This window comes from Syngnathus floridae, chromosome 5 (genome assembly GCF_059516105.1).
Source record: "Syngnathus floridae isolate MCC-2025c chromosome 5, RoL_Sflo_1.0, whole genome shotgun sequence".
Classification (NCBI taxonomy): domain Eukaryota; kingdom Metazoa; phylum Chordata; class Actinopteri; order Syngnathiformes; family Syngnathidae; genus Syngnathus; species Syngnathus floridae.
Genome location: NC_142417.1, coordinates 16,736,965 through 16,763,283, shown reverse-complemented (window position 1 = coordinate 16,763,283; position 26,319 = coordinate 16,736,965). Strand labels below are relative to the sequence as shown.

At 40.3% G+C, this 26,319-nt stretch overlaps 1 protein-coding gene across 3 annotated transcripts in view; it reads right to left on the bottom strand.

Moving 5' to 3' along the window:
* Positions 1 to 26,319, bottom strand: part of zfr (zinc finger RNA binding protein) — a 92,598-nt gene that overhangs the window by 31,795 nt on the left and 34,484 nt on the right. For all 3 annotated transcript variants that reach the window (XR_015858606.1, XM_088376171.1, XM_088376172.1), the window contains exons 6-9: positions 13,875 to 14,113; positions 5,867 to 6,073; positions 5,209 to 5,515; positions 2,408 to 2,589 (exon numbers count right to left, since the gene is read on the bottom strand). Coding sequence is in view for 2 of the 3 variants with exons in the window: in XM_088376171.1 (XP_088232297.1) it covers positions 2,408 to 2,589; positions 5,209 to 5,515; positions 5,867 to 6,073; positions 13,875 to 14,113 (935 nt within the window). In the remaining variant the exon portion in view is untranslated. The remainder of the gene's footprint in view (positions 1 to 2,407; positions 2,590 to 5,208; positions 5,516 to 5,866; positions 6,074 to 13,874; positions 14,114 to 26,319) is intronic.

The following is a 26,319-nucleotide window of genomic DNA, read 5'->3' as shown; positions in this document are numbered from 1 at the left end:
CTAGTTACACATACAGGACTGTCTCAGAAAATTAGAATATTGTGATAAAGTTCTTTATTTTCTGTAATGCATTTAAAAAAACAAAAATGTCATACATTCTGGATTCATTACAAATCAACTGAAATATTTTAAGCCTTTTATTATTTTAATATTGCTGATTATGGCATACAGTTTAAGAAAACTCAAATATCCTATCTCAAAATATTAGAATTACATGAAAAAGTGTACTAGTAAGGTATTTAACTAATCACTTGAATGGTCTAACTCAAAACACCTGCAAGGTTTTCCTGAGCCTTGAAAAACACTCAGCTTGGTTCAGTAAACTAAATCACAAGTATGGGGAAGACTGCTGATCTGACTGCTGTCCAGAGGACCATCATTGACATCCTCCATCAGGAGGGTAAGGCACAAAGAGAAATTTCTCAAAGAGCAAGCTGTTCACAGAGTGCAGTTTCAAAGCACATCCACAAAAAGTCTGTTGGAAGGGGGAAATGTGGCAGGAAACGCTGCACAACCAAGAGAGATGACCGCAGCCTTAACAGCATTGTGAAGAAGAGTCGCTTCCAGAATTTGGGGGAGCTTCAAAGACAGTGGACTGAAGCTGGAGTCCAGGTATCAAAAGCCACTGTTCACAGACGTGTCCGCGAAATGGGCTACATAGCTTTAATCCCATGGTCAAACCACTTCTGAACTTAAGACAACGGAAGAAGCGTCTGACTTGGGCTATGGAGAAGAAGCACTGGACAGTTCCAGAGTGGTCCAAAGTCCTCTTTTCAGACGAAAGCAAGTTTTGTATTTCATTTGGAAGTCAAGGCGCCGGTCTGGAGAGAGGCTGGAGAGGAGCAAAATCCAAGTTGCTTGAAATCCAGTGTGAATTTCCCACAGTCAGTGATGGTTTGGGGAGCCATGTCAGCTGCTGGTGTTGGTCCACTGTGTTTCATCAAGTCCAGAGTAAATGCAGATTTTAGACCACTACATGCTTCCGTCTGCTGAAAAGCTCTATGGAGATGATTTCATTTTCCAGCATGATCTGGCACCTGCCCACAGTGCCAAAACCACCAGTAAATGGTGGACTGACCATGGCATTACTGTCCTCGATTGGCCTTACCTGAACCCCATCGAAAATATTTGGGGTATTGTGAAGAAGCTGAAAGACGCCAGACCCAACAATGCAAATGAGCTAAAGGCCGCTATTGAAGCATCCTGGGCATCCATAACACCTCAGCAATGCCACAGGTTGATTGCCTCCATGACACGCTGCATTGGTTGCAGTAATCCGTGCAAAAGGATTCCCAACCAAGTACTGAGTGCATTAATAGACATTTTCAAATGTTTGATTTTTGTTTTGCTGTCATAAATCTTTTTTTTTTTTACTTGGTCTGAGGAAATATTCTAATATTTTGAGATAGGATATTTAAGTTTTCTTAAGCTATATGCCATAATCAGCAATATTAAAATAATAAAAGGCTTGCAATATTTCAGTAGGTTTGTAATGAATCCAGAATGTATTACATTTTTGTTTTTTTAATTGCATTACAGAAAATAAAGAACTTCATCACAATATTCTAATTTTCTGAGACAGTCCTGTATTGTTCTTTCCTCATGATACCATCTACATTTTGCGAAGAGGACCACTCACTCCTAGAGCAAAAACCCTCACAACATGATCCTGCTACCTCTGTATTTTACAGCTGGGATGGGCTTCAACAAGCTTCTTTAAGGTATTTTCTTTGAGGTATTTTGTTTAAGGTATTTTGCCTGTTCTTGGGTTCATACAAACAAATACAAACGCACTTTTCTCTCTGGAATACAGAAACTATCTCCTTCCTGAGTGGTATGATGGCTGGAATTCCCCATACTTGTGTACAATTATTTCAACGGATGAAGATGGATCTGGAAGTCTCACCCAAGGGGGAGAGACTATCCACAATTCTCTTCCTGATATCTTGGCTGATTTCTTTGTACTTTCCCATTATGTTGCACAAACAAACCATGTGCCTTCAAACACAACCACAGGTGTGTCTCTAACTCAAATGTAGAAAGTTACATCTTGTTTCCACAAATTGTTTAAAAGGCACAGTAACTTTACAAACAACAAACCGTGTGCTTCAGGTGCGCCTTCAAACACAGCCACAGGTGTGTCTCTAACTCAAATACAGAAACTTACATCTTGATTTCACAAATTGTTTAAAATGCATAGTAACTTTAGTGTGAACTTACAAATGTAATGAAACTGATTTCCAAATTGACCTACAAGAAAAGTTTAGTATGGCTTTTATGTCATGCCCGAGAGACAGGAATTTATTGTAGTGCATGTCAAACCCGGGGGTTTTCACTATATTTTCATTAAATCTCATCGTTCTTTATTAACTTGGCCTTGATTGGCCATGGACAATTCAAAGCTGACCTCTTCAACATAGTCATGTCCAACAGGTTGGACATCACTCTGCAGTGCAGCCAGGGTCGATGCAGATAGAGATTCTGAAACCTCTGTATTGACATCTACAGCAGCTGAGGAGGACATTACAGTCTTGGGGGTCTCGCCTTTGCACTCTTCAGTCTTCACTGTGGTTTGCAATTTAGTTCCACCTGCATTCAAAAGATGTAAACATTATGATTTAAAATTATACACCACTAACGTTTGAAGTTACAAATCTAGTGTATACTCGCCTAAATAAACAGACGACTCAACTTTTCATTAGATACTTGTAATAAAATGCCTTTTAGGCATCTTTCAGACAAAGAGCGATATTCTAATAATATTGCTAAATTGAGTCATCTTGCATTAGAAGATAAAAGCTAGGGTTAGTGTGATATATGCTTGCAATATCTATTCTTTATCTTAAAGGAGCTTAGCTTATTCCATACAGCCAGTTACTCTAAAGAATTAACGTGAGCATTACAAAAAACATTCAGGAGTGGCTGGGTGGTTAGATGCTTTGCAATAATGTATTGTATTATGAGTTAGATGCTTTGCAATTATGTATTGTATAATGACTTACTTTGGAATATTACATACAACAGATTAAATTGATAAATACTATATACTAAGCCAAATAATTTGAAAATACAGTAATCCCTCGCTACATCGCGGTTCGTTTATTGCGGTTTCACTACATCGCGGATTTTTTCTCCAAATTCAAAATAAAACTTCTAATGTGGGGAATTATGGCATGAAAGTTGCCCACACACCAGCAGAAGGCAGGAAGTGCCCACACAATTGCAGTGCGTACACTTGTACCTTTTTATAAAAAAATTGTTATAATAATAAGAGTTCTAAAACATTTACATACATATTAATAGTGTTGTACCTTGTTATAGAAAACATTTTATAATAATGAAAGAGTTCTAAAAACATATTTACAGTATGTACACTTGTACCTTGTTATAAAAAAATGTTATAATAATAAAAGCTGGTCTAAAAACATTTACAGTATGTTAAGAATTCTCCATGTTATGTTATTCAGTCGTGCTTTGATTTGAGGAAGGGTGCTTAATTTTGAAGGCCGTTTTCAGGCGATACCACTTCCTGTTTCACGTTCGTGTACATACATGTTACGGTGGTACAGCAGTCATTGATGATATAAGTGGGTCTCCTAACAAGAGAAATGAAAGATCACATATGTCTAACCTTTAGGACAATGTAGTATTGCTCCAAATGTTGGTTTACATTCCTTTAGAGGTCCGTTTTCACGTGTTAGCACGATCGCGAATTAGCATCTTTCCGCAAAGCCGTTAGCCTGCCCAGTACTTATTGTTAACATGTTACACAAACACACGTATAATATTTATATTTTCAATATTTATACAAAATTTTCTGTATGTTATTTATACTATTAATGTATTATTTACATGTTTGAAACAATTATTTAATGTTCTAATAATAAAATATACACTTAAATGGTTTCATACATTTACTGACAAAAAATGTACAGATGAGCGGGTGACCCTACTTCGCGGATTTCACTTATCGCGGGTGGTTTTTGGAACCAATTATCCGCGATAAACATGGGATTACTGTACCACGCTTCTCAGTTGAGCTCTGAAAACTATGTACCAAACTTTTTATCAAACATTTTATAGTACTGTTATGAAAATTTGTCCAAAATATTTAATGAAATCTTAAATTTATACTTAAATTTGATACCAACGCTTTTTGTATAGTATTTCATCAATATTAATTATGTATGCATTGTTGTGGCCTGAAGCTATTATAATTAATTAGCAGGAAATAAATAATAAAAAATATTTAAAAAAAAAAACTTGCTCATTTTGACACATGAAAAAAGTATTTCTTTAAATAAATTCCATGATTTGAACACCTTTTGTCCTCACAAAGGTCGCGCAGGTGTGCTGGAGCCTATCCCAGCTGACTTTGGGCAGTAGGCGGGAGTAACCCTGAATTCTGTGCTAGCCAATCCCAGGGCTCACAGAGCAACCATCTAACCTAAGGACAAGTGCTCAATTAACATTTTTGGAATGTGGCAGGAAACCAGATTACCCAGAGAAAACCCACATAGGCACAAGGAATGCATGCAAATTCCACAAAGGAAGGCCAGAGGCAGGAATCAAATCAAAGATTTCTGCACTGTGAGGAGGATGTGCGTCATTAAATAATAAAACGTAATTTCTTTAGGTATTTCGATCTCTTTGTATGTCTTGACATGTGAAGAAATTGACAAAGCAGACTTTGAGTTTGACTACATGTTAAATATTGAAATAAGCATTGATATCACAATATTAAACACCATTATCGTGTGTTTTCCCAATATCGTGCAGCGAGACCTACACATATCCTATTTTGAGTAAAATATATTTCTAAAGCTTGAGGAACCAATGCTGTACAGACCCTACAACCTCGTTTTTCAGTAAGGCGTCCGTTTTTTGCAGCACATAATTTCCAGAATATGACTTCTTTTGGATTCTGATGATCACTACAATATTTTTGTTCATTCGCTGTGCAGCCAGTAAACAAATGACCCCACCCAGCTTTGGAACATTTCACTACATTGCTCTAATGTAATCTTGTGATGTCAAACAAATCCAGCAAAATAAAGGAATTAGTCTAGGGGAGTGTTTGTACAATACATAATACGAAATTTTGATTAAAAAGCGTAAGACTTGTTATTGCAATACAATAACTCAGACTTAAATTTGTTGGCAACTAACCTAGCAAAAAATCTTCTCAGTTACTTCAGTTTCACTCACCAACAAAATTAATCTTGGGGGTGTTGACTTTCTTTCCAGGCGTGGTAGAGTTGGAAGCAGACAAATTGCTCACAAGTTGGTTCTTGGCACCAATTGCGCTACTGCTGACCAGGCTAACAGGTTTTAGGTATGCAGTACCGGATGAAGAGGCAGCCACACCAAGAGAGCCGTTGCTGGTAGAGGAACTGTTTAATGTTGAAGTGATGGTTTTGCTTGGGGCAGATGTGCTTGAAGATGAAATTTGAGTCACCATGCTGGGTTCAGTGGAGGGAATTGGCTTTCCAAGTTTGGTATGAAGCTTCAAAACCTGTAAAAAAATAAAAATCACCCAAGAGACACTAGTAATTGTGCCAAATCAACATCCAGCATTAAATATCAGATTGACCGGCAGCTTCAGTCACACTAACCAGCCATTTTAATTCTAAATCCAACAACCTCATTTTAACAATGCAATATTGTGTGGTCTAAAAGAAGGCAATAACAAATTTAGGTCTTCGCAAGGATGATTATAAACTATTTTTGACCTACGTTATAATCTTAAGTGTTACAAACATCATTTTAGCATGACTTAAATAAAAGTGACCACACTAAAATATATAAAATATAATGATAAATATTTGTTTGGTGATACAAGGCAACGACCCAATTATTCCCGTACCTTCTGATGTTTGGCCCCCCGAATATGGGCAGCATAAGCATCTGCACCAGTGCAGGAAACATCACAAAGCTCACAGCGGAGTTGATTTTGAGAACTTCGGGCCAATAACCCACCACCACTACCGCTGCTGCTGTTACTGTTTTGCGAAACCTTCAGTGCTGCTTCCTTCTTTTTGTGCTTCTGGCCTTCCAGGTGCTCCTTGTAAGTCTGGAAAACGTCAGAAATGCAACAAATAGTTTTACTTGGGACCATTATCATTTTGCCACATGCTGATTGAACAATGGTGCTTTGCTTTGAAGACATTGTGATTATATTTATATGATTTAAAACTGATCCTCAATGTCCTAAAAAACTTGCTCTTTCATGATTCAGTCAAAATAGCCCACAATCAAGAATTAAGGCACACTAAGCACACCCATTTCATGCAAATTGTAGGCTGCTGCACTAAATATATATACTATATTTTTAAATCCATCTGTGTGCCCTCTTCCTTTGCAAATGTAATAAATATGAAAACTGTTCGGACCATTCATTTTTCTGCGCTTCGATTCACTTGTGGGTTCGCAGAATCATGCGAAACTCCACCTGCCCTGATCTGTTACAGAGGTGAAATGATATGCACTATAAAGAAGTGAAGTGGCATTGCTAACAGTTATTTGTGAAGAGGAAAAAAGGTGTATAGAGTGTACCGTAATTTCCGGACTATAAGTCGCGTTTTTTTTCATAGTTTGGGTGGGGGGGCGACTTATACTCAGGAGCGACTTATGTTATGTTTTTTTTTCACAAATTTTTACTTGATCATTAAGACATCACTTAAAAGTATAGTTGACCACTTCCCATGTTATTTTTAGTATAGTTGATCACTTAACATGCTTTTATATCTTTATCTTGAACATATTCAAAACATAAAAAATAGAGAAAACATCAAATAAAGCAATTAACACTTTAAAGCACCATATCCAAGTCCACTGTCTATTTGCTCCTCTTATATTTATTATTATTATTTATTATTATTTGTTTATTTATCATTTATTCAACACTCTTATTTATTCATTGTTTATGCCTTCTTGGGGTTTTTTTGTGTTGCTTGTATGGATATGTGTACTATCTCACCGAGGGATAGTGGGAACGTAATTTCAATCTCTTTGTGTGTCTTGGTATATGAAAAAAAAAAAAAAAATCGACAATAAAGCAGACTTTGTTGTTGATAAAACAACCAAATAAACAAAACAAAAAACTACATCTGAAAAAAATATATATTTTCAGACGAAACTGGATGAGGGCGCTTTAAATTTCACCGTTGGCCGTGACTCATCAACTGGGTGGGCTTAAGAAAAATGGCACCAAAAAGAAAGTCATACTTTGCAAGTTACAAACTTCAAGTTGTAAAATATGCAGCTGAAAAAAGTAATCTAGCAGCAGAAAGAAAGTTTGGAGAACCGTGATGTACCAATGGATTACTATTTCAAATGACGTCAGTGGCACCGCGCGGCGCGATCCACGTAAGGACGACCGGCATCATTAGCGGTGATCATTTCTAAGTGACACGGAGGACAAAGAGTTTAAAGGAATTAAGGATTTGGAGTGACATAGAAGGTTTGAAAAACTATTATGGCTTTTACGCACGCCCGGTCCTACTCTACTGAGTCGGGGGCCAGCGCTCGGTCGAGTAGCTGTCCGCGAACTGTGCATGGGGCTCGGACATGGCCATTACGCACGCCCGGTCCTCTGCCATGGAGCTATCGTCTCTGGAAGTCCACGCCGCCACACGCTTGGAAGTTTGTTTTGTGGAATAAAGAGCCGTTTACCAAACCCCCGTCTATCCTTGTACTTTGTTAACGCTACAATATAGTTATATACTAGATCTGTGGAATAAAGACGAGGCTGACGTCAGGGCGCACGCGCGGCGATGTTGACAAAGGACGAGGAATTTGATCGATGGATTTAATGGATTTAAAGTGCACGGATGGTTTGATAATATTATTGCTTATATTATAGTTATTTGAAATATAGTTTATCTATCGTTATATGAGCCTGTGGAATATTTTGAAGTGCAAGCGCCCTCAGCCGCGCGCAGCCATTGTTGACAAAGAACGATCGATGGATTTAATGAATTGGAGTGACACCGATGGTTTTATAAACATGTTATTTATGTAATGGTTGTCCTAAATCACTCTATATGTTACGCCAGGCCCGTTCTCAGCTCCTCATTTGGGTTTGTCATGTTAGCATACCTATCGTTTAGCCTGTTGCTATCGTATCAAATGATCGATGGATTTATATGAATTGGAGTGACACCAATGGTTTTATAAACATGTTATTCATGTAATAGTTGTCCTTAATCACTCTATATGTTACATCAGGCCCGTTCTCAGCTCTTTGTTTGTGTTTGTCACGTTAGCATACCAATCGTTTAGCCTGTTGTTGCTATCGTTTAGCCTGTTGTTGCTCGTTCATGACTGTTTTTGGTGTGGGATTTTGTCGAATGAATTGCGGTATGTTATTTGTGAAGAGGAAAAAAGGTGTGTAGAGTGTATGTTTGCCTGCATAATGAGTGGAAGAGTCATTTGTACTTGAAGGTGCGACTATTTTAGGATTATACGGGTCTGCTATAATTTTGGATTATGATCACAACTGTCAAAAACAAGTTGTTTATACAGTACAGACTGAACTGTATTTGCCATGGGTGGTTGAGTCAGTTCCTAATGCTACACACATAATAAAATGTAGCTCAGACCTGGGCCTAATATGGTCTGCTGGTCTGACCATCTCTTTTGAAGTACTTATGAGCATGGTTGCTTTTACATTGAGCTCCACAGACATATGTGTTCTGCAGCACTGCAAAATTCCTATTGGTGGCATTTGCCTGGATTTACTGTACCAAATGTGTACAAAACCCTTGGTACTCCTGTTGATTTAACAAAAAAGTGAAGAAAATCCCCACCATGGTCACAAAAGAAACAAGAGAAAAGTAATAAATAAAAATACAAGCACCCTGCATGTTGCTTTTCCATCGCCAAGCTGAGCATAAAATGAATTAAAATGATAAACAATGTTCAAAGTTGTCAACAAGGGTTAGAGGAAGAGATTAGAATAGATTTACTTGTTACATCATAACCCTAGAGGACTTTATCTTGTGCGGAAAATGGGATTTTTTATCAAATTCACACTTAGTGGACAATAAACAACATTCAACATTATTTGTGGTCAATATTAGTACAGTATTTTCAGCACTATAAAGCGCACTGGACTATATGGCGCACCTTGAATATTTTAATTTAGAAATTTTTAATATATAGGACGCACCGGATTAAAAGGCGCATAGAATAGAAGCAACTGCATTATACTGGGGTTGACTAGGGTTGAGTTATGCATCTACCAGATGAAGCTGTGCTAAAGGGAATGATGTTAAATGTCAATGAGGTTAAAAAAGTCCAACTCTAATTCTGCATGAAAGTGTTTGGCTTCTGACTTGGTCCAGCAACCCCACTCATTTTTGATGGTGATAAACTTTACTTAGTTTATAAGAAAAAAGCGAGTGCGTGCGTTGATGCGTAATGCGTTGATTAGCTTGTAAGCTTTGCCGCCGGGTTTGTGTATGCCAAAACTGGGCAAATTACGGCCCGTGGGCCACATCCGGCCCTTTGAGTGTCCCTGTCTGGCCCGCATGTGGCCAATCGTAATTTAAAAAAAAAAAATTATTTGTGTCGTGCGTACAATACAACTGTTTCGCTTTTATTTTGAAAGGCGTCGCACTTCCGTGTAGCGTACGTGTATGTGAGCTGTGCGTGAAGGTGAACAGTGCGAAGTAATGCTGCCCGAGAAACGTGTAGTTTCACTAGCAAATACAAACTTTCCTATTCGGTCTTTCTCTTCCGGTTGAATACAGCGTGCAGCAAACAGCCAGTCAGCCTGCCCAATACTTTTGTTCATATCAAATTAAAATCGTAATACTATTGTAGCGATGAGGGCTTTCAGCCCTTTATGCTGAAAGCGATACGACCTTGTAATTTACTTGTCGTACTGAAACATTTTGGCAGAGCGTTGTGTACAACCAGGATGGATCAACAAATTCATCAATTGATCCATATATAAGGCGCTCTGCATTATAAGGCGCACTGTGGTTTTAAAGGCCCAGAGACACCGAGATATGTATAAAACGGTTTTAGTTAGTTTATGGGCTTATAAATATAAATTGACGATTGAAACAACGAAAAGGAAGCTGTTGCTCTGAAAAATGTAATTTAAATTTGCCGCGCAAACGAGTTTGACTGCACCGAGCCGCCAGCCGGAAGTGACGTCTCATGACTTCTCAAGTTGTACACGTTTAGCTTCAGTGAATCTAAACAAAAAGAGAAGAGGGGCCAGCGCGAAGACGTCGGGCCAGGCTTGCGGCCAACCCGGCTCGCCCAGCCGTGCCTTCCATTCTCCTGGCGTACGTTCGTTCGCGGGACGACAAGATGGGTTGCGTTCGCCTGATAGGATCCACGAACCGGACAGTGCGTGCCTGCTGTGTGCTCGTGTTCACAGTGGCCTGGTTGACTGTCATCTTTCCGGACTCTGCTGTGCATCGGGAGCGGCTAGCGTGCTATCACTCTTATTGTTCATTGATGTTGACTTCTTGTTTTATTTTTCCTGTGTTGTTTACTTGTATGTGCGTTGTGAACTCTGTCTTGTCAACCTGGGATAGTGAGAAACATAATTTCGATCTCTTTGTGTGTCTTGACATGCGGAGGAATTGACAATAAAGGAGACTTTGACTTTGAGACTTTGACTTTGAAAAGTATGTCGAAGCGTGACGGGAGGGGCACAATTCAGAAAACGTGCTCAGCTCGTCGAAAAAATGCGATTTAAGCAATAAAATTAAAAAAGCGCAAAAAACCTAAACCAAACGTTGCGGGTGGTCATTTCTTCATGTGTCGTGGTCAACTCGGCACTCTAAAGCCCCCAAGAGCATTTTTTTCTATGCCAACCTAACCAGAGTGACGGGAGGGGCACAAATCAGAAAACGTGCTCAGCTCGTCGAGAAAATGTGATTTAAGCAATAAAATTAAAAATGCGATTTAAACCTAAACCAAACGCTGCAGATGGTCATTTCTTCAAGCGCCGTGGTCAACTCGGCACTCTAAAGCCCCCTAGAGAACCTTTTACTATGCCAACCTAACCAAAGTGACGGGAGAGGCACATCTCAGAAAATGTGCTCAGCTCGTCGAGAAAATGCGATTTAAGCAATAAAATTAAAAATGCTTATAAAACCTAAACCAAACGTTGCAGGTGGTCATTTCTTTATGTGCCGAGATCAACTCGGCACTCCATAGCCCCCAAGAGCACTTTTTACTATGCCAACCTAACCAGAGTGACGGGAGGGGCACAATTCAGAAAACGTGCTCAGCTCAGCCCAAGTGAACTGCTAGATTCATCATATTCCGCGTCAAAAGAGGTTTCTGAATTGGATAAAATGACGCTAATATTGCCGCTAGAAACGGAGCTGTTGCTATCATCTGCCATGTTGTTTGGGTTTGTTGAGATCCGGATGTACAACTTGTGACGCCACAGTAATGGCGCCACCAGTGTGGCTGCGTGCGGAACCCGATCGATAAACTGGCATTTAATTTTAGCTTTATTCTTAGTAATCGGTGTCCATTTTTAATTTCCAATGCAGCAAATGTGTTCTCTTTATACATTCTATCAAATTCCGTTCTAATTGAGAAAAAAAAGGGATGTCTCTAGGCCTTTAAGAGTACATTTTAGGTTTTTAAGTGCGCTTTAGTGTGAAAAATACGGTAATACTTTTTCAATAGATTTTTAATACCACAATATTTTTTAATACCAAGACAACTTCCAGCTGCAACTATGACAACTTTTCAAAGTTCAGTGTTGGAGGTTATTAATAAAGTTACAGATTATTGTCATTTTCTCTCACGACTTTCTGAATGGGTGAGTGCAATGAAAGGACAAAATATTTTTTGACTGTTATGTGTAGAGAGCACACAAAACTTTTGCAGCGCCACACTCGCTTTCACAATCATTATTGAGGATTCAGACAACCTTAGCCTACAACTATTGCATAACATTTTCCTTAAGTACAACATAAGTTAGAAATATTTTTAATTAAAGTTGCCAATTTTATAGCTACTATTACAGAAGATCAACAGCTAAATCGTTGAAATAATCAACAATCTATGAAAATATTTATTAAATACTGGCCATGTTGGGACTAGAGGTGTTAGAAAAATTGTTAATAGAGTTACAGTAACGAATGATCTACTCAATTACTATGTTGGGTTCAGCCAATTAGCTTCGGGAATGTGTCACATGACATTCTGCGCAACGGCGGGCCAAAGACAAAACAATGATCAGTGTCGCCGTCCGTGCTCATCCCTAGCTGTACAATATTTCTTTGTATTTATACTGGGATAAGAATAAATGGGAGCAGGTTTGGAGGACTGAGTGAAGAACTTGGCTCACCTGGTATGTTTTTACGTTTTCCTTTGTTCGTTTTTCAGCCGTTCGACTGTACTACGCTGTTCTACTCTACGCAATTGTATTGACATGCTCAACAATCTTAATTATTTTTACATAGTAATTGAACCTTTTTGAAAAAGTAATGCAGTAATTACTTTCCTGAGTAACAAGTTACATTTCTGAAGGAGTAATTCAATTACCAATTCAATTAGTTTTTTGGAAAGATAACTACATCTTGATTTTACGCGAACTTTGAGGTCCAGAATTTGGGAATCGCATTAACTCCAAAACTGTGTCGTATAGAAAGTATTTTTTATTTTATTTTATTTAAGAAAGGCATGTTTTAGGCAGTCGAAGGGGTCCTTTGTCATATTAATGTTTATCCAGCATGTTGTTGGGCCAGTGGCGGCGTGCCCAATACGAGCACTACGCTTTAAGCGTTAGGCCTTGCGCAATGGGTCATTATTGATTCTGTCATGTGTTGTCTAGACTAGAAGTGCTGTAAGGCTTGCAGCCAACTCTTGCTTCATCATGCTGAATATCATGTGTACCACAATGCAAATTGAACATAAAACTCGATGTGTCAAGAGGTGTGTCAAAGAAAATAATAAATTGAGGCAGTCTAAAAGCAAGAAGAAGAAAAAAACAACAACCGGCAGCACATTCCCAGACTAACATATTTCTCAAAATGTAATCTCAAGGTAGCTTGCAATGTTCTCTGATGAATGTTCATCCGGTCTTCACTTAAATAAATTATTTAAAGATACTTATTTTAGTAAGACATTGGCGAGTTTGTTTACCTGCTTAACATGTTTCGGCCATTTCCTGTAGCCTTCCTCAAAAGCGTTACGTGATGGAAATGTGATATATCTTATAGGCTGCTACGTGGTTTGGCCAGACAGCAGGGGGAACTTACATCCCTTACTGTCTGACGCTCTTTCGAGGACTGCATTCCAAGTGTGTGACAGGGTGTATGCTCCCTCGTCCCGACTCATGCTCCCTCGTCCCGATTCATCCTCCTTGGACCTCGTTTCTGGCCTCTCTGATATTTGCTGATTTCAGCACAGATGACCCTGACATTATTCCAGGCCATGATGTGATTTTGTCTCTTGCAGTGGTCGGATATGGTCAATTAGAGATTTTCCTGTACCACATCTTACATTGCTCTTGTTTGTCAATTAGATGTCTCCTTTTCACATTTTTTCGTATGTTCTTTTTTCCATGTTCCAAATGGTCTCCCCGTCTCCCCGGTGTATGTGTTATTGCATGATAAGCATGGTATTTCATATATTACCTTGTATTGGTATTCTGGTTTTATCTATCATGGCTATCTGAATGCGTTCAGTCACCTTTCCATCACGTGACGCTTCTGAGGAAGGGTACAGGAAGTGGCCGAAACATGTTAAGCAGGTAAACAAACTTAACTCTGTTTTACTAAAAAAAAGTATCTTTAAATATTTTGCAATCCTGTGTACAAAGAATGTAATCATTGTCTCACTATTGGGCTTTTAAATACATGTATACATTTAATTTTCAAACTTACCTGAGGGCCAGCACAGCTGATCTTACAAACGTCACAATAGTGGATTTGGGGGGGTTTTGGTGGCTGCTTGGGTCGGAGCTGCTTATTCTGAAAGGGTGGTTTCTTCGTGAAAGTGTTTCCAGTCCATGCTGCAGTTGCAGCTGCAGCAGCCACCGCCTGTTTCTGGTGCTGCTGCTGTTGTTGGTAGTAACTTGAGGCTGCTGAATAGACCGCTGCTTCATATCCTGAATATGAGGTTCCTAGAAAATTAAGATTTTGTATTATTATTCTATTGTGTCTTTTATTTGCTGCCATCCCATCTTAGACTGGTAAAGTAGTGGAGTACAGTGATCCCTCGTTAATTGCTGATAATAGGTTCCGCGATAGGTGAAAATCCGCGATATGGAATCAATATTTTTACGAAATGCGCACACGACATTTATAATTGTATTTTTAGACATTTTACTGTAGGCGGCACGGTGTGGCACGGTGGTGTACGAGTTAGCATGTCCGACCCACAGTTCAGAGGTGTGAGTTTGATTCCACCAGCCTTCCCTGTGTGGAGTTTGCATTTTCTCCCCATGCCTCCGTGGGTTTTCTCCGTACACTCCGATTTCCTCCCACATCCCAAAAACATGCATGGTGGGCTGATTGAGCACTCCAAATTGCCCGTAAGTGCGAGTGCGGATGGTATTTCGTCTCCGAGTGCCCTGCGATTGGCTGGCGACCGGTTCAGATGTCCCCCGCCTTCTGCATGATGACAGCTGAGATAGGCTCCAGCACACCCGCGACCCTCATGGGGACAAGCGGGACAGAAGATGGATGGACATTTTATTGTATTTTTAAACATTTTATTGTATTTTTAAACACATTTTAAACATTTTAAAGTTAAGCCAACTTTTAGGAAAAAAATTTAGGGCTTCACTAAAACTCACAGTCACGAAAAAACTACCGTAAACGTGTCACGGCTCTGCTCTGCTTTTGCCGTGCTGGCCGGCTAACGCGCCCTTGCGCTGGTCCGCGCATATCCAATGCAGAGCTGCACGTGCTAATCAGGGTCGATCGCTACCACCTGTGCCCTTGTCACCGGGTGATTAGGGTGTGTAGTCAAACCCCGCAAGCCCGTCAATCTGCGGTGGTTTGTCTGCCTCTATACACATACTCGGGGACCAATTCAAGATGAAGAAACTGCAGCTCAACCTCCTTGAAGACACTGCCAGGACAATTGAGGGCACCTCCGACATCCATTTTTTTGTTGATTTTCATATTATGTATTACTTGTGCCCTCTCTGCATCCATTACAACCTGGGGATCCTACCATCTGTGGTCCCTTCTCAAGGTTTCTCATTATCCCCTGGTAGGGGTTTTTTGAGTTTTTCCTTGCCCTTTTGGGAGCTTAAGATCAGGGGATGCTTTGAGAATAATTGTCAATTTTGGCTATGTGAAGCCCTTTGAGACTGTTTGTGATTTAGGGCTATACAAATAAACTTTACTTGACTTGACTTGACATACACTCTAAAAAGTAATTCAGGGCCTTAGTATATATCACAATATTACCGTAATTTCCGGACTATAAGCCGGGACTTTTTCCAAAATTTTGGACCCTGCGGCTTATAGTCAGGTGCGGCTTATATAAGATTTTTTTCGGGATTTTTGTGATGACTTGATCACTTTTACTCTTAACATTATTATATACAGTAAAAGCTACAAAACAAACTGACAAATAACTCGTTTTCAAATCAGACGAGTAAAAACTGGTCAAATATTTAAAAAAAAATGATATTAAAAGTGAAGTAAATTTGCAATTCTAGTAATGACACACGAATTTGATGCACAATTTGTCTTCGCGGGCCACATAGAATGATGTGGCGGGCCGTATCTGGCCCCCGGGCCTTGAGTTTGACACCTGTGCTCTAAACCTTTTCTCTTACTCTGCCATATCACTCAGAGATTACACAAAGCAGTGGCGCTGTTTGACCATCTGCATTGTATTAAAACCCAATCGACCAGCATTTAAATTCAATTCTTCTGACATTTTGCTCACCAAAAACAAGTTGTAATGAATGTGAACTTTTAATGCATTTTATTCAGAAGGTTACTTTGAACCTTAAACGGCGGCGCGGCGTACTTATGGATTTTTACGGCCTGCGGCCTCCAGGGGGCGCTCTAGCAGGAAGCAAGAGCGAGACAGGCGAAGAAGAGATAATGCGCCGAAGAAGACGTGCTAGTTTGTGTTTACATTTCGCGCATCATGCAGAACGCGATCAAGACGGGCATTACTGAAAGGAAGCCTTTATACACAAACCGTCATCATTGGGGACAAAAGAAATGCATATGATGCCGCTTTTAAGCCAAAGGCAGTCGATGTTGATGACATTATCTTGCATCTACTCTGGAGCGTACTTATGGATTTTTACGGCCTCCAGTCTCCAGGGGGTGCTCTAGCAGGAAGCAAGAGCGAGACAGACAAAAAAGAGATAATGCGCCAAAGAAGACGTGATCGTCTCGCGCATCACGCACACACCCGCGCTCACACAAAGACAGAAAGCTTTTATACACAAACCGTCATTATGGGGGATAAAAGAAATGCATATGATGCCGCTTTTAAGATATACGTGTCGCTCGCTAGTTTAATGTTATTTAGCGCTTCGTGTATGAATAAGATTAGCATGAACAGACCCTCTTCACACTCGAAGAAATGCATAAAACCGACGACGAAAGAGAGACTGAGAAAGTGTGAGGAGAAGGATATCTAACGCTATTCCAATCGGACACTCAGGAGGAAGACTTCGATGGTTTCAGTGCACAGGAGGAAAATGAAGACGGCTCTTTTTTTACTTTTACTGGTATGTTTTTTTTAACCAGCCCTGTTAGTGCTGTGCTACCATGTTGCTGCTGTGTTGCTGCTGTGTTACCGCCGCGTTACCGCCGCGTCTCAGTGACTTTGCTGTGTTAATTCCGTGTTGCTGCGGTATTACTGCCGCGTCACAGGCAGTGTTTGGAAAGAAATGTTAAGGTATGTTATTAAAACTTTAAAAAAGCTTTCTGTGTCCAGTATTTCTTTGTTAATAACTCACGTGCACACTTCCGTGTTGCTGTGGTACTACTGCTGCGTCATAGGCAATGTTAGTAAGACATATTAAAGTATGTTATTAAAACTTTTTCTGTGTACTGTCTTTCGTTGTAAAAAACGTGTGTGCACGTGGGGCTTACAGTCCGGAGCGGCATATGTAAGAAAAAAAATTAAAAATTCCCGAATTTTAGCTGGTGCGGCTTATACACCGGTGCGGCTTGTACACCGGAAATTACGGTATATATGAGATAACAATAATATAAACAACAATTTTATCGAATAATCCGTGTCACTCCAAATCTTTAAATCCATTGGAATCTTTGTCCTTTGTGTAAACACCGGCGCTTCTAACCCCGGAAGTGTGTGTGGCACGCCGCTGACGTCAGTTGCAATTCAACTTATTCCACAGGCCTATATAACTATGTATCAAACCATAATATAAACAACAATTTTATCGAACCATCCTTGTCACTCCAAATCATTAAATCCATCAAAATCTTCGTCCTCTGTGTCACTTTAAAAAAATAAATAAATGAATAAATAAATAAATAAACAGCTGTTGTCTCTGGAACTCTATGCGCCTCGTCATCAGTTGTGGCTCCAATTATTCCACAGATCTACGTATATATTACAGTCACTCCCCGTATAGTCCGGCAATTACGGTAATGAAGTATATTAATTTAATAAAATCGGAAAAAATCACAAAGCAGATAAATTTGAGTTGGATATATCAAAATAAATGTTGAAAAATTAAATGGTTATTTTTGCCTTATATTTACTTGTATTTATTAAGCTTGTTCGACAAAATAAATTAGTATTTGACAAACTAATTCTAATTCTTAGATAATCATAATATATTTAGTAAATACCAGTCAGAATATTTGAGTATGGGCCAATCATACCAATCGGTTTCAACAACCACAATTACTTACTTACTCTTACTCAATATTTGTAATCTCTAACAACAACTTGAGAAAATGAGTCGTTTTCGCGCTTTCGAGTGGAATTATGGGATATCTACCGTCACTGCTTTTTGAAATGACAGCGGCACGGAAACGGTCAACGGACAACGCGGTGAAAATCATTTGGAGACTCGGTAAGTGAAGCACGATATAAGATGAATATAAACGTTGTCACCATTATGCTGTTCGCTAACTTTGTTAATGTTTTCGAGCCAACATATTGCTCTGCTATCACACGGTTCATTAAGATAATACCATTTATACAGCAAACGTCACCAAAATGGGACTAATTTATTTGTAATTAAGTGCTACACAACATGCTAAGGCATATGTTAATCTGCCATGGGTTCTACAACAGATGTAATTATTGTTGGGATGTTTGGGCAAAAGTTCATAATTTTTCTGAGTGAGGATATCAAGTCGAACTTCATGCTGATGGAGTGGCGGTGAACGAACACATAATATCAGAATAAGTAAATGGGATGTATTTATAATATAAAGAGAAGGATTAGGTGTTTAAAATTTTGAAAAGGACAACTTTTTCCCTGTATTGCATGAAAGCTAAACTCAATACTAATTTTAAGTAATGTTATCTTCTTTTTTGTGTGTTTTCCAATACAGTTGTAGATTTTACAACAATGAAATGAAATAATTTCATACAATTTTAATACAGCTGGTCCAAAAATTCAAATAGTATTAAATCAATATTTTTGTTCCGAATTGTAACACCGTTTATCGTCCTTTTTAAGGTGGCGGCTCATGCATGGCAATGTAAGGGCTGCACATTTGAGGATTCTTCAAAAGTAGAGGTGGGGGAAATTTCCGATTCTTAGATTAATCGTGATTCGGCCGTGGAAGAATCGAGAACGATTCGCATACATCCAAATTCTGATTATTTAAATATGCCAAGTAAAGCGGAACTAACATACAGTAAGTGCATTCTCCGAGACGCTATGCGGATCGGACCGAGATCACAGTGGCACACTCAGCACACTTCCGCAGTACACTCCTCCAGGAAACAAAAAAAAAATAACATGGCTGAGCCTGAGCTATTCAACCCACTTTGCCGAGAGATCCAACCTGCTCCTAAAAATTTAAAAGCAGACGTGTGGAATCATTTTGGATTCCACAATGTTGACGGAGGAAATGAAATGGTCAAAAGATACGTTGTATGCAAGATTTGTCGCGTTAAAATAAAATACTTTGGTAACACAACGAATATGAGAAGTCACAGCACGACTCCACCCTACAGAGGAGGTGGGAAAGCCGGCTGCTGCTGTTACTACTAGCAGCCAGAGAACAATTGAGGACGCTCTGAGTAAGCTGCCAAACACATCGCAAAAGACCAAGCGAATTACGAAAGGCATCGCGGAATTCATTGCAATGGGTTTGCAACCGCACTCGGTTGTAGAGAATCGGGGATTTCAGAGAATGATGGAGGAAGCGGAGCCGAGGTACATACGTCATCCCATCCCGACGCTATTTCACCGACACGGCCGTCCCGGCACTCTACAAGCAGACTAAAGCAGAAGTAACATCATCGCTGTTGAATGCAGACCGAGTCGCCATTACATGTGAAGCGTGGACGTCTGTAGCCACCGAGTCATTTGTTACTCAAACTGCGCATTTCATGACCGATGAGTGGGAGCTGAAAGCACACGTGCTTCAAACAAGAGCAATGCATGAAAGCCACACAGGTGCTAATATGGCTGAGCTGCTAAGCAGTGCTTTAAATTAATGGAACATCGCAAATAAATCAGTTGTTCTAGTTACAGACAACGCAGCTAATATGGTTGTCGCTGCCCAGCTGGGTAACTTAAGCAAAACAATATTTTTCTACAAAATGCTACCATTTATTTTATTGAAAATTGAATGTACTGTGAAGCTGCTGATACAAAATGAGAGTTGAGAGTTTTGTTTACTGTTTTGAGCTGTTGGTACTGAAGTAGTCGCTCATTTAAGCCTGAGAGCACTTTTGAGTGGTTAAAAACAATATTTTTTTTACAAAATGCTACCATTTATTTTATTGAAAATTGAATGTACTGTAAAGCTGCTGATACAGAATGAGACTTGTTTTTTTTTATTTACTGTTTTGAGCTGTTGGTACTGAAGTGGTAGCTCATTTAAGCCTGAGAGCACTTTTGTTTTATTTGTAACACATGGAACAAAAAAAGCACCTTGAGAACTAGAGTTCAAATGTTCATGCATTTCCATTCCAATGGATGTTTCCATAAAGGTTAATAAAATATAATGGAAATGAATTCAACTCTTTGTTTCTTATTACAAATGCAGTTTTTGAATCGCAAGTGATGAATGCTCATTCAGTGAGACAAAAAGAAATGTGGAAAAAGTGCATCATATACATAAATTAAAAATGCATCAATAATCGTTTTATAATCGAATCGTAGCCTCTGAATCGTAATCGAATCGTGAGGTGCCTCCAAATTCCTACCCCTATTCAAAAGGTGAGCTTCTCGAGCATTATCGTGTCAAGCATGGTACAGTGGTCGTGGCCATTGCCTTCATTTAAGATGCCCTTGCTCCTTTAAGACATCGGATGTCCTGCATATGCACTTCAAGCAAAGAAAGGTGCTGCAAGAGAGACAGCACGAATGAGTGTTCTACTTCAGGTATGTCATCATCATCATCATCATCATCGGTTTAAAGTCCGTTTTCCCAAAAAATAATAGCTTTGCTTGAATATGTAGTATTGCATTTTATTAGTTGTTGAAAGATTTTCTCTTCTGCGGAGTCAATTCCTCATTCAACAGACACCTGGTTGTCATCAGATCGACCATCTGGGATGCCAGTGTGTTGTTCAAGGACTTGAGGTTAGTATAATACTGTAGCTTTTGTCATTTTTAACAATGCAGTCATGGTTGACCATTAAGTTGCTGCAGTACAGTTTGTTTTTTTCCTTACTGCACACAAAGAAGAAGCTGCTTTTTATCTATGGACATCAGATACTGTACGAGTCGCCAACATTCAGATCGATGTTAACTGATTTTACTATCTGTCCTGCTTTGAATACATAAAATACCATTTTCTGTGTCAATTTTGTTTGGAAAGAAATAAATTATGTGGAAGAATAAATTATGCTGATGACAAAGTGTTCTAAAATTATTTTACAATAATTTTCAACAAGGTTTCCTGTGTTGAGTCAAATTAAGCCGCAGGCTCCACTCCTGGTGGTGCCCTTCCGTCAATTCCTTTAAGTTTCAGCTTTGCAACCATACTCCCCCCGGAACCCAAAGACTTGGTGGTTGCCCTGTTTCATGTTTCCCTGCTTCAGTTAAGGCGGCTGCAAAGTGATGTCTTGTCATTCCTTGAGAAAAAGCGTAGTAGGTGATCAAAGCGGTTAAAACAGTGAGGTCATTTTGTTGGAAATCAAAAATGCTATGAATTCATTCTAAGCGCATCTTTTTCCGCTGGTGCTTTCTTTTAAAGATTTTGTTTGGGTCACAAATTTGGAACCACCACAGTTCAGTTTGCCAAATTAATGTCCTGCTATGCTCTTTCATGTTATGAGGTGGTATTTGTGTTGTGATATGCAGGTTGAAGATAAATTCAAAACATTTTTTATCTTTACAATGTCTGCAGGAGGCTGCTGTTAGATCTGCCAATGTTGAAGTGGAGTTGGCAGGGGAGGTCATGAAAATTTACATGCTGCAAAACAAAGATGGGGGTCAGTCGATGTTAGTACTGTGACTGAAGGCATCATTGTCTTGGAGATCTTAGCAGAGCCTGCTGCTATCTGTTGGGATTGACCTACGCATTTGATCTGCGCTACTCAAATTCTGGAAACCTTTCCAATAAGGTTCAAGGACTATGTAGTATGGAGTAGTAAGGAGTATGTACACATAGTTGCTGGCTACTGTTCAGAGAAATTTTCATTTGTAAATCTTAATGTTGTCTTAATGTTTAAATAAGGTTGTTGGACTGGTATTGTTAGCTTTTGTGAGGCTTTAAAGTGAAATATTACTGTTTACAGTCCATTTCACCCAGTTTTGACAAACTCCTTATTAAGAGTTAAATTCAGCTGTTTTTATAGCATGAATTTGCAAAGACGTTGTGGATGTTTCAATTGTCAAATCAGCCAAATAAATGTTGAATTAAAATGTGTGTAAAATTGCTTTATTGACCCAAAATACTCCTAGAATAAAAAGTAGATTCAGTTTTAAAAATTAAGTAAATGTGACATTTATTTCGATATGTGATGGTCCAGTATGTTAATTTTTTTTAGTGGTTTGAACTTGGGTTTACTATTGCATTGACTTAAAATTTTAAGTCAATGAACTCAATTTTATATTTCATAGTACTCAATGTAGTTGAGTAGCATCTACTTAATTTTTACATGTTACATTTACTTAGTTCATGATGTAAATATAAATGATTTTATAGCTTTCAGGTCTACTCAATATTTTTTAGTGTAAATTGTGACACAGATTAAAATGAGGAGAGCACGGTTAGTTTTTTTTTTTTACAGTGTATGCATGCCTCCTGGTTCTGCTATGCCACCTGATACCCATTTGCCTGGTCCGCTGTGTAGCGCGATGCCGGTTTCCTGATTCGCTGTTTAGCGAAAGCCTGTTTTTATGATCTGCCCTGGACTCCGTTTGGCTCGACCTTCTACCGGTCCCTGACCATGCATGAGCTTGCTATGCCAGTGTGCTTCCATGACGCACAACGCGCGCTCGCTGACCGGCTTGTCAGTTTGCCTCATTGTCCTGCTCTGCCGGGATTCCAGCCCTCACTGTCTCCTTTTTTCTTTACCCAAATAAAGACATTGCATTGCAGACGTTGCATTTGGTTGTCCGGCCTCGAATATGACAAAACGATGCATAAATCAGAGATGCTGCTGATTCTGCTGACGCGAACAAAGTGGAAAAGTGGATGCGTAGGGCAACTGCAGGAGGCAGAGATAAAGCGTGGTAAGAACTGCTCTTTCAGCTCTAAGCCAATGAGCGGCAAGAATACAGGGCAACAAGTTGCCATTGGTCTAGTCTCCTCTACCGAGCAATAGATGGGTGGACGAAGCCACGCGCTCCAAGTGACGCCACACTGAAATATCCACAACATTTAATAATCCTAAAAACCTGGGATGCACAGAAGCCGAAATAGGTGAAGCGCGAAGTGGCGAGGGATCACTGTGTATTGAACACAATAGCAGGGCTAATAGAGCTTTAAATGATACTTGAAACTACGAAATATGGCAATCATCTGGCTGAAAATGGACTGTTCTAAATACTGCAAAATTCAAATACCGCATTTTTTGGACTAAAGTCGAGTACAAGTCGCATCAGCCATAAAGTGCACAATAAAGGGGGGAAAAACATATACAGGACTGTCTCAGAAAATTAGAATATTGTGATGAAGTTCTTTATTTTCTGTAATGCAATTAAAAAATCAAAAACGTCATACATTCTGGAGCCATTACAAATAAACTGAAATATTGCAAGCCTTTTATTATTTTAATATTGCTGATTATGGTATACAGCTTAAGAAAACTCAAATATCCTATCTCAAAATATTAGAATATTTCCTCAGACCAAGTAAAGAAAAAGATTTCTAACAGCAAAACAAAATCAAACATTTGAAAATGGCCATTAATGCACTCAGTACTTGGTTTGGAATCTTTTGGCACAGATTACTGCGTCAGTGTGGCGTGGCATGGAGGCAATCGGCCTGTGGCATTGCTGAGGCATCATGGATGCCCAGGATGCTTCAATAGCGGGCTTTAGCTCATTTGCATTGTGGGTCTGGTGTCTTTCAGCTTCTTCTTCACAATACCCCACAAATGGGGTTCAGGTCAGGGGAATTGGCAGGCCAATCGAGGACAGTAATGCCATGGTCAGGACACCATTTACTGGTGGTTTTGGCACTGTGGGCAGGTGCCAGATCATGCTGGAAAATGAAATCATAATCTCCAGAGAGCTTTTCAGCAGACGGAAACATGTAGTGCTATAAAATCTGCATTTACTCTGGACTTGATGAAACACAGTGGACCAACACCAGCAGGTGACATTTTTCCCCAAACCATTGCTGACTGTGGGAACTTCACACTTGATTTCAAGCAACTTGGATTTTGCTCCTCTCCAGCCTTTCTCCAGACTCTGGTGCCTTGACTTCCAAATGAAATACAAAACTTGTTTTCGTCTGAAAGGAGGACTTTGGACCACTCTGGAAGTGTCCAAGATTCAAGAGTTTTTTATTCGCCATGTTTGAGCGTGTCAAAGAAGGAATTTGACTTCGGTAAATCACAGCCTCTGTTCAACATTTAGGTGACTAACAACAACACTCAGGACATGTGAAGAACGTATGATATTCTCAAACACCCCCTGATCTTAAACTGATCTTAAACTCCCAAGAGGGCAAGGAAAAACTCAAAACTCCAGCTAGGGGAAATGAGAAACCTTGAGAAGAGACCACAGATGGGAGGGTCCCTCTTCTAGGATGACCAGGCTGCAATGGATGCAGAGAGGACACATAGTACAAACAGTGTAGACAAAAAAGGTGTGGAAAGCGGGATGTTATTGCACAGTAATGACTCTGAGACTCTAAGAGTGGTGTGAGTTCATCAGAGCGACAGCCTGGGGGAAGAAGCTGTCTCTGTGTCTGCTGGTTTTGGTGTACAGAGCTCTATAACGGCGTCCGGAGGGGAGGATCTCAAACAGGCTGCAACCTGGGTCCGAAGGGTCTGTTGAGATGTTACTTGCACGTTTCCTGGTCCTGGACAGGTACAAGTCTTGGATAGATGGGAGGTTGATTCCAATTATCTTTTCTGCAGTCCTTATTGTCCGTTGCAGTCTGTGCTTGTCTTGTTTGGAGGCCGATCCAAACCAGACAGTGATGGAGGTGCAGAGGACAGACTGGATGATGGCAGTGTAGAAGGTCTTCAGCAGCTCCCGCGGCAGGTTGAACTTCTTGAGCTGTCTCAGGAAGTACAGCCTCTGCTAGGCCTTCTTCCGGACAGAGTCTATGTGGCCGGTCCATTTCAGGTCCCGAGAAATTGTGGTTCCCAGGAACTTGAAGGTGTCTGATGAGAGAATAGTATTACTGCGGATAGTGAGGGGTGAAAGTGGTGAAGGGCCTCGCCTGAAGTTCACTGTCATCTCCACGGTCTTGAGCGGGTTCAGGTCCAGGTGGTTTTGGCTGCACCAGTGGACCAGCCGCTCCACCTCCTGTCATCACCGTTCTGGATCAGTCTGATGAGAGTGGTGTCGTCCGCATACTTCAGGAGCTTCACGGAAGAGTCACTTGCGGAGAAATCGTTGGTGTAGAGGGAGAAGAGCAGTGGGGAGAGGACACACCCCTGAGGGGCTCCAGTGTTGGTGGTCAGGGTGTCAGATGTGATGCTCCCCAGCCTCACACGCTGTCTCTTGTTGGTCAGGAAGCTGGTGATCCACTGACAGGTGGAGGCAGGCACCGCGAGCTGGATGAGCTTCTGTTGGAGGATGTCAGGAGCGATGGTGTTGAACGCCGAGCTGAAGTCCACAAACAGGATCCTGGCGTACTTTCCTGGGGTGTCCAGGTGTTGCAGGATCTAGTGCAGTCCCATGTTGACCGCATCATCCACCGACCTGTTTGCCCGGTAGGCAAACTGGAGGGGGTCCAGCAGGGGGCCCGTGACATCCTTCAGGTGGTTCAGCACTAACCTCTCGAAAGATTTCATGACCACAGATGTCAGTGCAACAGGTCTATAGTCATTCAGACCTGTGATGGCGGGCTTCTTGGCCACTGGAACGATGGTGGAGCTCTTGAAGCACGAGGGCACCTCACACAGCTCCAGGGTACGGTTGAAGATCCGTGCAAAGGTGGGTCCAGTGCTTCTTCTCCCTAGCCCAAGTCAGACGCTTCTTCCGTTGTCTTGAGTTCAGAAGTGGCTTGACCATGGGAATAAGGATATTGTAGCCCATTTCCCGGACACGTCTGTGAACAGTGGCTTTTAATACCTGGACTCCAGCTTCAGTCCACTGTCTTTGAAGCTCCCAACAAATTCTGGAAGTGACTCTTCTTCACAATGCTGTTAAGGCTGCGGTCATCTCTCTTGGTTGTGCAGCGTTTCCTGCCACATTTCCCCCTTCCAACAGACTTTTTGTGGATGTGCTTTGAAACTGCACTCTGTGAACAGCTTGCTCTTTGAGAAATTTCTTTTTGTGTCTTACCCTCCTGATGGAGGATGTCAATGATGGTCCTCTGGACAGCAGTCAGATCAGCAGTCTTCCCCATACTTGTGATTTAGTTTACTGAACCAAGCTGAGTGTTTTTCAAGGCTCAGGAAACCCTTGCAGGTGTTTCGAGTTAATTAGACCAGTGTTTCCCAACCTTTTTTCATTCACGGCACACCTTTTCATTTGAAAAAAATCTCGTGGCACACCGCCAACAAAAATCTGTTAAGTTCCTATATTAAAATTTGTTATATTACAATGAA